This window comes from Macrotis lagotis, chromosome 7 (assembly GCF_037893015.1).
Source record: "Macrotis lagotis isolate mMagLag1 chromosome 7, bilby.v1.9.chrom.fasta, whole genome shotgun sequence".
Taxonomy (NCBI): domain Eukaryota; kingdom Metazoa; phylum Chordata; class Mammalia; order Peramelemorphia; family Peramelidae; genus Macrotis; species Macrotis lagotis.
Window position 1 is genome coordinate 211,457,316 of NC_133664.1, and position 13,835 is coordinate 211,471,150.

At 33.8% G+C, this 13,835-nt stretch overlaps 1 protein-coding gene across 6 annotated transcripts in view; it reads right to left on the reverse strand.

The window, feature by feature from the left end:
• PPHLN1 (periphilin 1) overlaps window positions 1-13,835 on the reverse strand; it is a 199,037-nt gene that overhangs the window by 51,360 nt on the left and 133,842 nt on the right. For all 6 annotated transcript variants that reach the window (XR_012470211.1, XM_074194718.1, XM_074194717.1 and 3 more), the window contains 2 exons: window positions 11,678-11,760; window positions 9,090-9,209 (listed from right to left, as the gene is read on the reverse strand). Coding sequence is in view for 5 of the 6 variants with exons in the window: in XM_074194718.1 (XP_074050819.1) it covers window positions 9,090-9,209; window positions 11,678-11,760 (203 nt within the window). In the remaining variant the exon portion in view is untranslated. The remainder of the gene's footprint in view (window positions 1-9,089; window positions 9,210-11,677; window positions 11,761-13,835) is intronic.

Consider the following 13,835-nt stretch of genomic DNA (forward strand, 5'->3'; position numbering starts at 1 on the left):
GGGGAACAAATTCTTCAACTGGAGAAAGAGAATAATGCAGTAATAATGTGGTTTAAAAAATGACAAGGAGGCTATTTCAGAAAAAGTTTGGAAAGTTTATATTAACTGTTACAAAGTGAAGTACACAGAACCAGGAGAACACTCTATATAGTATAAGCAATATTGCAAAAATGATCATATGTGAAAGACTTACTTTCATCAAGACACTAATCTAATACAATTTCAAAGGACCAATGCTGATAAATATTATCTAACTCTAGAGAGAGAAATAATGAAATCTGAGTGCAGATTAAGATGTACACTTTTCACATTATTTTTCTTTTGTGTGTGTTTTTTTAAACTACCTGTTAACATGAAAATGTTTTTCATGACTTAATGTGTAGAATTTATATTGTATTCCTTGCTTTCTCAAAAAGTAAGATAGGGGGTAGAAGAGTATTGGAATTCAAAATGTTAAAAAGATGAATGCTATTTTTTTAAATTTTTTAAACATTTTGTTTGTTTTCCAATTATATACTACAATAGTAAATTATACCCACCATTTTACATTGATGTAAATTGAATGTTAGAAGTGTAAACATAAGAATAAACATAAACCCCCTCCCCCCAAGAAGATGGGAAACCTCAAGAATAGAGAGAGAAAAAAAATTGTACTTCAGTCTGTGTTCAGATTCCAATGGCTCTGTCTCTGGGGTGAGTTCCTTTCTTTATCATAAGTCCACCAGAGAAGTTATTTCTATATTTTCCCCACAGTTGCTATTACTAGCTGTACCTCCACTCTATTCCTCCCCACTCTCATTTATTCTATTCTTTCTCTCCTTTCATCCTGGCCCTGTCCAAAAGTGTGTTGCATCTGAGTACCCTCTCCCATAATCTTTCCTCTCTTCTGTCACCTATCCCCCCCTTCCCTCCCATTTCCCCTCATCCTGTCCCTTTTCTCCCATCCTTCTCCAGGGCAAGACAGTGTGTATGTCATTTCCTCCCTGAGCTATTTCCGATGAGAATGAAGGCTCACTCATTCCCCCTTGCCTTCCCCCCTCCCCTCCATTGAAAAAGCTTTTTTTTTTGACTCTTATGTGAAATCTCTCAGCTTCTTCATCTCCTTTTCCTTCCTTCCAGTACTTTCCCCCATCACCTATTGACTCCATCCCTTTACCACATCATACCATTGTATTCCACTCCTTTCTATGTATGTCCTATCTATATATGCTCCTTCTAACCACTCTTATAAATGAGAAAGTTAATATGAGTTATCAATATCTTCTTCCCATGCAGGAATACAAACAGTTCACCATCATCAAGTTCCTCATAGTTAGTCCCTCTCTTCCACTCCCTTTATGGTTCACCAGAGTCCTGTACTTGGAGATCAAACTTTCTGTTCAGCTCTGGTCGTGGAGTTAGGAAAGTTTGAAAGTCCCCTGTTTCATTGAAAATCCATCTTTTCCCCTGAAAGAGGATGTTCAGTTTTGCTGGGTAATTGATTCTCGGTTGTAAACCAAGATATTTTGCCTTCTGGAATATCATATTCCAATCCCTACTAGCCCTTAATGTAGATGCTGCCAGATCCTGTGTAATGCTGACTACGGAGCCTCTGTAGTTGAACTGTCTGTTTCTAAACAACTTTTAGATTTTTCTCTTTGATTTGGGAGTTTTGGAATTTGGCTATAATATTCCTGGAAGTTTTTCTTTTCGGATCCCCTTCAGGGGGTGACCGGTGAAGTCTCTCAATTTCTATTTTACCCTCAGCTTTAGGATCTCAGGGCAATTTTGCTGTATTATTTCTTGAAAAATGAAGTTTAGGCTCTTTTCCTGGTCGTGGCTTTCAGATAGTCCAATAATTTTCAAATTATTTCTTCTGGATCTGTTTTCAAGGTCAGTTGTTTATCCAATGAGATGTTTCACATTTTCTTCTAATTTTTTGGCTCTTTTGGAAGAGTTTTATTTCTCCTGATTTCTTGCAAAGTCATCAGCTTCCTTTAGTTTCATTTTGCATTTGAAGGAGTTACTTTCTTCAGAGAGCTTTTTAATCTCATTTTCCAGCTGTCCAATTCTGCTTTTTAAGGCATTCTTCTCCTCATTTGCCTTTTGTTTTGCTTTTTCATTAGGCTTAAACTGGTTTTTAACATATTATTTTCTTCACTATTTTTTTGTATTTCTTTCACCAAGCTTTTGATTTGGTTTTCATGATTTTTCCGTATTGCTCTCATTTCTCCTCCCAATCTTTCCTCCACCTCCCTGAATTGCTTTTCAAAGTCTTTTCTGAGCTCATCCACAGTCTGAGCCCATTTTCTATTTCTCTTGGAGGTTTTGGATACAGAAGCTTCGATTTTGTCATCATTAGAGTATGTGTTTTGATCTTCTATAGGACTTAAGTAATTACTTCTATGGTCTATTACTTCTATTACTCTATGGTCAGATCCTTGTTTTTCTGTTGTTTACTCATTTCCTCAGCCCAAGGCTAATTTATAGCACTTCCAAGGCTTTGGGGTTTTTTTTGGGGGGGGTGGATAACCCACTGGGACCTCTATTCTTCCAAGGTCTTAAGCTCTGTAGCTTTGATATGTAGATGACCACAGCACTGCCCTGTGCCCTGAGGCTAGAAGGCAGGATCCAGCTATCTTAGTAAGGAAGCCTAAACTGCACCCTGAGTCAGAGTGTAGGCAAACAACAGAGTGCTGCCCCAGGGAGAGCAGAGAGATCTCTGCAGACTTCCCTTACCTTCTCTGGGAGTGCAGGATGCTTTCCCCCGATTCTTGCTGCAGGTTCTGTGGTTGGAGCATCTCACTCCACACTCACCCAGGTGCAACAGAGTTCTCTCCTCTCCCCTACAAGCTGTTGCTGGTGATCTCTAGGCTGAGTTGGGCTGCCCAGTGGCTTTTTCCCCACCCCAGGTCCTGGTGAAGCACACCTTTCCTATGGAGGTTCTAAGTTATCTTGGACTGGGAAAATGTATCACTCAGTATTTCTGTAGGTTCTGCCCCTCTAAATTTTGGCTACAGCCCTCATTTGTTTGTTTTTTGGGGTCTGGAGGGGTCAGAGTTGTTGGTGAATGATGCCTTCCTGCTGCCATCTTGGCTCCACCCCCTGGGATCAAATGCTAATTTTTTAAGGGAATTTAGAAATATTTAATGAAATAAATGAAAATATTAAAAAATATAATTATGAAAAGAATGTTTCATACAGTTGTTTCTTGGATACACCTAGCATAAAAAATATTAAGAAAAAAATTCTTAACTAATTAAATAGTGTTCTTAAGCTTTTGATTTCACTATGAATGAGAATATGGAAAGAAAATATGGAAAAATGTATCTTTCTGAATAGGTGACAATAAAAAGCTACATATTTGATTATGACTGAACTAGAATGTCTGTCTTCTATTTCAGTAGTGGTCCATTAAAAAAAAATCTACTGTCTACAATGGGAAACAGATAAGTAGTATGTGAAAAATCAGAACAGAACTAGGAAATTAAGAATTTACAAATTATTAATATAAATACTTATTTTATAAAAGAGGAAGTAAAGCTCAGGTGTGAAACAAGGATGCCCATCATCATATTATTCAATACTGTTTTAGAAATGTTAGCTTCACAAATAATATCTTTAATAAAAATTAATTAAAAAAAGAAAAAAGAAAATACTTGGAAAAAAAAAAGAAATGTTAGCTTCAGAAATAAGACAGGAAAAAGAAATTGAAGGAATTAGAATTGGGAAAGAAGAGACAAAACTCTCACTCTTTGCAGATGGCATGATGATATTACCTAGAGAATCCTAAAAAAATCACCTAGTTGCTAGAAACAATTACAAACCTTAGCAAAGTCACAGGATATAAAATAAACCCTCATAAATCCGTGACACTTCTATTTATGACTAGCAAGAAGCAGCAGAAAGAGCTAGAAAGAGAAATCCTATTCAAAGGATATTCAGACAATATAAAATACTTGGGAGTCTACCTGCCAAGGCACACTCAGAAACTCTATAATAGAAAACAACTACAAAACACTTCTCACACAAATAAAATCAGATTTAAATAACTGAGCAAAAATCAACTGCTCATGGATAGGCAGAGCTAATGTAATAAAAATGACAATCCTATCTAAATGAAACTACTTATCTAGTGCCCTACTATCAAAATTCCAAAAAATTACTTTAATGAGTTAGAAAAATTGTAAATTCATATGGAGAAATAAAAAGTCAAGGATATCTAGGGATTCAATGGAAAAAAAGGTACAAAAGAAAGCGGTTTAGCCCTACCAGATATAAAATTATATTACCAAGCATCAGTCATCAAAACTGTCTGGTATTTGGCTAAGAAATAGAGTGGTGGATCAGTGGAACAGACTAGGTACAATAGCAGGAAATAATTATAGTAATCTGTTGGATAAACCCAAAGAGGTCAGCTTCTGGGAGAAAAACTGTTTCTTTGATAAACTGTTGGGAAAATTGGAAGTTAGTATGGCAGAAACTTGGATTAGACCAACATCTCACACCCTATACCAAAATAAGATCAAAATGGATCCAGGATTTAGACATAAAAAAAACATTATTATAGGCAAAGGAGGAGATCAAAGAATGCTTTACCTGTCAGCTCTATGGAAAGGGAACAGTTTATGACCAAGAAAGAGATGGAGAACACCATTAAAAATAAACTAGACAGTTTTGATTACATTAAATAAAAAGACTTTGAACAAATAAAACCACTATAATCAAGATTAAAAGAAATGTAATAAATTGGGAAACAATTTTTACAACTAGTATTTCTGACAAAGGACTCATTTCTAAAATATATAGAGAATTGAGTCAAATTTATAAAAAAAAAAAACAATCCCCCAATTGACAATGGTTAAAAGATATGCAGAGGCAATTTACAGATGAGGAAATCAAAGTGATCCACAGTCATATGAAAAAATTGTTCTAAATCACTACTTATTAGAGAAATGTAAATTAAAGCATCTCTGAGGTACCACCTCACACCTCTCAGACTGTCCAATATGACCAGAAAGGACAATGATCACTGTTAGAAGGGATGGGAAATCTGGGACACTAATGCATTGTTGGTGGAGCTATGAACTCATCCAACCTTTCTGGAGAGTAATTTGGAATTATGCCCAAAGGGCAATAAAATTGTCCATACCCTTTGATTCAGCAATATCACTACTTTGTCTATACCCTGAAGAGATCATGAAAAAGGGCAAAAACATAACTTGTACAAAAATTTCATAGCTTGAGTGAATGTCCATCGATTAGGGAATGGCCAAACAAATTGTGGTCTATTTATGTTATGCAACTCTTAGAAACCTGGAGGGGTGGGAATTCAGAGAAGCCTGGAAGGATTTGCATGAACTGATGCTGAGCAAGATGAGCAGTACCAGAAGAACATTGTATACCATAATAGCAATATGGGGTTGATCAATCTTAATGAACTTGCTCATTCCATCAGTGCAACAATTAGGCACAATTCTGGAATAGCTGCGATGGAGAATGCCATCTGTAGCCAAAGAAAGAATTATGGAGTCTAAACGAAGACCAAAAACCTTTAATTTAAAAAAAAGTTACCTTACATAATTTTGCTATCTCTTATATTTTTTATCCTTTTATCCTTTAGGAAACAATGTTAAGACCATCAGACTGCCTTCTATGGGGGTGTGGGGGAGGGAAGCAAAATTAGGGGAAAAATTATAAAATTCAATAAAAATAAAAATAATAATTAAAAAAAGTCAGCCTTGCAAAAAATTCACCAAAAAAATATTACAAATGGAAAATTACACAAAGGATGCTAGTTTAATTGCATTTACAATGTGTTATATTTTTGATCCAGTGTTAGAATGGGAGGAAGGAAAAGAGATTCTTTTTTTTTTAAAAAAGATTTTAATACTTTTAGGGTCAGTTAGGTGGCCTAGTAGAGAGAGCACTGTCCCTGGAATCAGGAATACCTGAGTTCAAATCTGGCCTCAGGCACTTAATTGCCTAGCTGTGTGACCTTGGGCAAATCACTTAATTACATTGTCTTAAATAAATAAATAAAATTAAAAAGCTCTTTAATACTTTTTATACTCATTTGCAAGATTATAGCTGACTTTGTGCTGTGCTGTAACATGGTATCATGGAAACTAGAGAAGGAAAGCTGAAAGAGTGAAGTGACAGAAAATTGGGATGCCACAGAAAGCAAAAGAGGTTTCTAAATCTTGGTAAACATAACAACTCAGCTGTTTATACTATTAAGATTCATAAGTATAATGATAAAAGACTCAGGATGCTTTTGTTTCTAAATTCCATTTTCATCTCAATTAGGGCAGTGTTTAAATCTTGAACTAGAAAGAAACTATTTATTCTCTCTTTTCTTAATGACTCACCATTTCCTTTTAGTTGTACAAAACAATGAATAATCACTCCATGGTTCAAAAAAAAAATTCAAAACCAAAATACAACAAAAAACAAGTCCTGTCCTGAAGGACCAATTTTGAAGACTTGGGACTAACAGTTTAAAGCCCCAGTATTTTGGATTTGGAAAGTTTGTGGTCAATAGGCTTAAGACTATCCATCCAGTGGGCTTTGGCAGCTTGGAATAACTGGATTTTGAGACATTTGAATCAGACTTGATGGCTTTAGGGGCCAGACTTGGTGATCTTGGCTTCAGTTTGGGCCACCATAGCATCAGTTTTCATGACCCTGGTGTCAGACTTGAAGGCTTAAGAGACTTTACCAAGACCACTAACATTTGAAAGGACATGGCACACTCACAATCATCTTAGCTTTAAGATCAATTTTCTCTCTCTCTACTTCTCAATAGTGCCTTAACATTTAAGGAAAACCAAAGTAGTGTTTTAAAAAGCTTAATGATTTTTAAAATGTTCACTAAAATAAATCCACATTTTCTCTAGTCACACACCTCTTCTCTGACTCTGTCTTCATCACTTTTTTGCCCCAAAGAATCACAGAATTTCAAAGCTTGACCACAACACAACCTAAATAAGAACTTTCTTTATAATGTACTAAACAAGTAACTCTCTTGTCTGTGCTTTTAAATTACAAATAAAGAACATATTCAGACTATATTAACTTCAAATGCAGTTTACTTTTGAAGAATTCTACTTTTAGTTTTCATCACATCTAAATTTGTCCCTTTACAATTTTCATTTCATTACTCTTGATTCTGCCCACTGAAGCAAAATAAAAAAAAAAAGTCTAATGTATTTTTCCAGGTGAAACCTCCAAAATACTTTTAAAAAGCCATAATGCCCTTTAAAATCTTGTCTTCTTCCTATCCCAGGTCTGAAGACTACTTCCTCATTTCTGTTTTCCTCAGTTTTCTTCACAAGCTTAGATCATTGACAGTTTTTAGTGGTCCTGACAAAATTCTTGTTGCCTGTTCTGACCATAACCATCTTTTTTAAAATCAAACTCTTTCAATGAATTTCCCATGAATCCAAACTGATCACATTAGCTGACATCCCTTTTTTTTTCCTCATCAGAATTCTTTATCTTTTGAATTTTATTCTTCTTCAAGTTGATTTCTGTAGATTTTTGATTTATGGATGCTATCTATCCTTCCATGGATTCCTTTTAAATCTGCTCTCCCCAATTCTGGGTTATATGCTAGATTAAGTGCAACTTTTCTCTTTGTCATGAAAACTTTTAAAGATAGAACAGAAGTACCTAGAGTCTCTATCATTACATTTCAGGAGCAAATTTGTTTCTGTTGGTGAAAATAAGATCCAAAATAGAAAAGCACTCTTTTGTTCCTCTACTTCTTAAAACATTAAATTGGGGCAGCTAGATGGTGCAGTGTATAGAGCACCGGTCCTGGAGTCAGGAAGTCTTAAGTTCGAATTCAACCTCCAACACTTAAAAATTGCCTAGTTCTGTGACCTTGGGCAAATCACTCTTAACCCTATTACCTTAAATAAATAAAATTTAAAAACTAAACTAAATTATAATTAAATCAAATCAATGAATTAATTGCCTTGTGTTTGGCAGAGAGCTTAGCTTCAGGAGATGTTTTGAACTACCCAAACCACTTATCACTACTATAGCATGAGATCTTTTTTTCTGTCCATGTTATTAGGAGGCACAGTGTGTATAATGCTGGCCTTGGAGTCAAAAGGACAGAGTTTGAATCCAGCCTCAGACATTTGCCACTTATTATCTATGTCACTTAACCCTGATGGTCCCACATCCAGGAACATCTTCAGTCATCCTGATCCATATCTGTCTAGATGACTCTGGAAGAGAAAGTGAGCCTGGTGACTTAACATGGCACCCCATCACTCAAATCCCCCCCCACCCAATGTCATGGTCTTCTTCAAGAACGAAGGATAAGAATACAAAGAATGAAGGACAAACATCATCAAGAAGATGCTCAGATGACAAAAGCCATATGAATAAGTAGAACTTTCAGGTTAATGTAAGATTCTCAATAAGAAGTGGATTATGAAGGTTCTATTTACAGAATAGTGATTAGGATGATTTATTTTTAGATACAAAAAGGTTAAAAGTTTAAAGAATGAATTTAAGGAATCCTGAGAAACTAGCAATTCTAACCTAAAATAAACACATAATAATATATACATTATATTAAATCCTTTTAGCATATCAATATCAGTTTTAATCAGTAAGTTTTTTCTTCTTTTTCTTCTTTTCTTCTTATGCTATTTTAGTGTGTATTCTATCTTGACAGTAAAAGGAAGTCCTCATCTTAGAGTCATGATCACATGAATTCAAGATATTTTAAATTCATAACCACAGGCAATGCATTTATCTTCTTCTTGGTCCAGGTAAAGGTAAAACTATTTTGCAGGAGTTCGATGTTCAGCAATCACAAAGAGAGTTCCTTCATTTAGAGTTATCCACACTGATAAAATTAGTCTCAGATTAAAAGAAAAATATTTACCTTATTTTCTAAACATTTACAATTAGTACAAAGAGAATTAACACATCCACACATATTTGCAATTAAAACTAGTCATCTGTCTTAAAAAAATATCTAAATATGTAAGCAATAATGAAATGGCAATTCTATTGTTTTTCTTCCAATAAATTGTAACAAACTATTTCTTTCAATTATTGAGAAAATAGAGAAATGTGATTCTTACATCATAATCAGAAATTTCGGGTAAGTTATTCTCATCAGTCTTCTCTAATTTTTCCGCAGCCCATTTGTTTGCAGCCTCGGCAAGCTCCTTTTCAGTTAGCCTGCTAGGTTTATCCAAGACCTAATGAAAAAAAAATCTGTTAAAACTCTGAAAGTATTTTTAATGCTAAAATAAAAGTAAAAGTATACTTCCTTATAGCACAACCAATTTATGAAATGAAATGGTGTCATGTAAAGAGTTTGGGTCAACAATGAAAAGATATGAGTTTAGACTGCAGTTCAATATTTAATACCTGAGAACTGATTAAATATGGGTAAGTCACTTTGTCTCATCAGTAAAATGAGTTTTACTCCACGTAACTTTTCTGAGGAAAGCACTTTGTAAAAATAAATTTGTTATGATGACAATGATGTTGCATTTACACATTTGGGTAGCTTTTGAATGTGATAAAACCAGCTCAGCAAATTTCTTTGCTACTGTAAAGAATCTATAAAGTTATGCTTCCATAAAACTTTTTTTCCCCGCTTGTATTCATTTGTTGTAAAAATATCAAGATTATGATGGTTCAATGCCTCAAATTCTGTAATTAGCCACTGGTCATTGGACCAGTTTATAGAGTCTAAAATATTTATAGTCTTGTTTTATTATCCTATGCCTTCCTTTGTATTTGTTTCCCACAATTAATCTGGAAGAAAAGTACACAGAAATAAGGGCCATTTTCCATTTTTCTTTCCTTCATCAGTTTCCTTAACCAAGAAATTCATCCCCAAGTATCTAGTTTACTGTTTAAACAGAAGCCTCTTTACACTTAACTTAAATGATTATTAGAAAGCAGTTCAAAATCAGGACAACTTAACAACATGAAAGAATTTGTTGGAGTTTGGGTTCTAAAGCAAGAATGCAGGATCATTATGTCATATTAAATGCAAAGAATAGTATTAGGGTGAAACAACTGATGTTAAAAGGCATAAATTTATAATGTGGTTGATATACAACACCAAACGTTTAGCCTATTTTACTTGGCTAAATTAGTAGTTAAAAAACAAACAAAAATCCAAATAAAATCGAGAAAAAAAGAGAAGAATATAGAAAAAAGGATAATCTGTTTCTGGAAGCAGTTAGGTAGTGCAAAGTATAGTGGGTAAGGTCCAGAATAAGGAAGATCTGAGTTCAAATCAAATCCCAGACACTTAATAGCTGCATAACTCTGGTCAATGTCTGGTTAATCTCTGTTTACCTTAGTTACTTCATCTATAAAACAGGCATAACAATAGCAGCTTGTTATGAGGATCAAATGAGATAATAAATTGTAAAGTGCTTAACACAGTGCCTGATAGAATAAGCATTATAAGCATTAGTTATAATTATTATTGTTATTATTATTTTTATCATTATTGTTTTGGAATAAGAGTCAAGACCTTTCCAGGATGGTAAAACTTTCAATAGACTCAGGATACCTTACGCTGAGGCTAAATAACAGGACTTTGTATTTAATGTTGAACTAGTTTTAATGCACCTCCCAACTCTCTCTTATCTGGCTACATATTGAATTCTAATTAAACCCATAACATATCCTTATCTCCAAAAGCACCCAAATTGCTATGCCCATTGAATGGAGGTGAGGAGCTGAGAAGTAAGAGAAAACACCTGGTTTCTCAAAAGGCTAAGCTAGCAGAATGCAGGCTTGGTAGGTCCTACCAAGATAGAAAGGTTGAAGCCAAGAAGCAGACCACTGTCTAACAAGCAGCTTAGTTAAAGTCCCAAGAGAAGGTAGGTCATCAAGAGATGACTTTTCACTCAAATGATAATTTTTTTTAAGGCACTGAAAGTTTACTCTTAAGAATAATGAAATTATAGATCATTTGAAGTGTTACATAAGTAATACAGAAATTAAAATTAAGAGATCCTAATCCTATCAGTATTAGTTAAAAGAATAATTTGCTCTTTTAGACCCAGCAGAAAATTTTGAAAAATTTAGTATGTATTGATATATTTTTAATATCTACACTAACACATAATCCTATAATCTCATTCTCCCTGAAAGCTAACCCTTACAACAAAGAATAAAAAAAAAGTGAAAAAATGTTCAGGAAAAATAATCATATCAAGACATCTGACATTATATGCTGCTTTTCAAACCTATAGTCCCCCCATTCCTGATAATTAAAGGGGAAAGTATCCTTTATTTTATCTTATTTCGGGCCAAAGGTAATCACTATAATGTCAAAGAATTCTATCTCACTTTATGGATTTTATTTTTCATTTACACTGCTGTCATTGTGTCTATTGCTTTCCTGGTTCTATACACCATTTTCCATCAGTTCATGTATTTCTTTCCATGTTTCTCAGTATTTTCCATATTCACTAGTCTTACAAATCACTAATATTTCATTTCATATAATTACCAAAATGGATGGGCACCAACTTTCCTACCACAAAAAATGGTTCCCTAACTAAACTAGTAAATAAGGATGAAAAGGCTTATTGTATAAAGTATACCTACACTGTAAATGGTAAGGTCTTTGATTCAAGTTAATTTATATCATTAAATTGATCATTTTTTTTAAATCTAAAGAAGCAAAACAAACCTTTGATGAGGGAGCTGCTGTGGAACTAGAGGGAGAAGTATCTCTTGATGTTTTCAAAGACTGGACAGACGGTCTCTCTTTACCTTTAAAAAATAATTTTTTAAGGATTAATGGAAACATTCTCTTAAAATGCTATAGTTACTAGTTTAATTTTTTTATCTTTTCAGTGTCTTTTGATTTTTCAAGAAGGAATCTCAAATTCCTTAAGGTTAAAAGTAGGGGATTAGGTCATTGATTTTTGCAGGCTATTATACAAGCTGATAATATCTAGAATAATTGATTTTGACAAGCACTAGGTACTATTCAGAGGTCTAAAGAAACTAGAAGTTCAAGAACAGCAATACCTGTCATTTCCACTGTAAGAGTCACCAAGAGAGAAACAGTAGCATAAAAGCTGCAGAAGTAAGGCGTGCTTCCCACTTAGAGATACATCACATAAATGCCTACTTTAAAATAGGCATTCATTATGTAGCACCAAAATTATCCAAAGCATTTACTGCAGTAACTGCAACTAACAATTAATTGAATAGTGACTGCAACTAATAATTAATTGAACATCAGTATTCCAAAAGGAAAAAAAAATCCCAGTATAATTTAGCAAGGGTGCCTATTGATTTCAAATGCTTACATAATAAAGCAAAATACAAATTAGTAAAAAACAAAATACAAGAGTTAAACACAAATCAAAACAATTGAATTATGTATGTTGAAGTCACTGAGCCTTAATTTTTGTTACTTGAGCATAAAATGCATAAAGTTATTTTGAATAATTAAGCAAAACATTTTAAAAAACAGTATTATCACATCATAGATTATATTCAATAAAACACTTTAATGCAACATGTAAAATAAATGGCAAACTTGGGAAATTAGTAATTATAAAACCTCTTACTAAATTCATACTAAAGTTAAAAGAACTAAGGTAAGTGCTTTGCAATCTTAAATTACTACATAAATAGCAGCTATTATAATAACAATTATTACACTATATTTTATAAATAAAGTTAAATCTCTAGGTACAATTTTATATGCAAAAATAAAAAAAAAAACAATTACTTGACTGGTGATAAAAAAGGACTAATTCATGGCCATGAGAAGTAATGAATAAGACAAACCCAGAAAAAGACAAGTAAAAAAATAACAAATTCAAAATCACAAAAGATTACATTCCTAGAAATCACACAGCAGCTAAAGATGAAGAAATAGGGCAGTGTGTTAAGAGAAGGGAAGTAATGAGGCACCGTAAATCAGAGCGAAGCTGAAGGTCCAGAATGGCTAAGAGCACAAAGTTTGGTAATCATTAAAGAGTTGAAGATCACTCAAAAGCTCAAAATCACCATAGAGTAGTACTAAAGCTAGCGGTAAGAAACAGATACATCACATCAGAAACATGAGGACCTTGAAATTGAAGCAAAATCTATTTCATTTAAGAAATTTCTACTACCACCTCTGATATAGTAGGGATAAGGAATGAATGATTTGACTTTCCAAAACAAAAATCAGCTTTGCACCTGAAGGTCCAAAGGCTACTATGGTGTTCTCCATATAGGCAATGATACGTTCTCTTCTATTCTTAGCAGCTTTGGACAATTTCTCTCCAAGATGTCCAATTTTAATACTCCAATAATTAATGAGGCACAGATATAATACCTGATTATATGTGCTGCCTTGAACTTTGAAAAAAACAAACAAGTACAGCTCTTGCCTTTCAGGAATTTACAATATATGAGAAATAATCTTGACAGACAGTGAGCAATTGCATAAAAATGATAGCCCTTATTCCTCTTCCAAACACTCATTAAATTCTAGGAAGCAATTTTATATCCTTTTCAGTCAATAAATCTCTTCATGGGATTTTAAGTCAGGAGGAGTAAGGGAAAGATATGATGGAAATGAAGGCTAAGGGGGCAGCTAGGTGGTACAATGGATAGAGCACCAGCCCTGGAGTCAGGAGTACCTGAGTTCAAATCCAGCCTCAGACACATAATAATTACCCAGCTGTGTGACCTTGGGCAAGCCACTTAACCCCATTGCTTTACAAAAAACTAAAAAAAAAACTTAAAATTTTAATCCTCAAATAAATGAAACTAATTTTACATGGAGTAATTGTTTCACAAATTGCTGTACTTTAGTAACCCAATAAAGAATTATATGCATT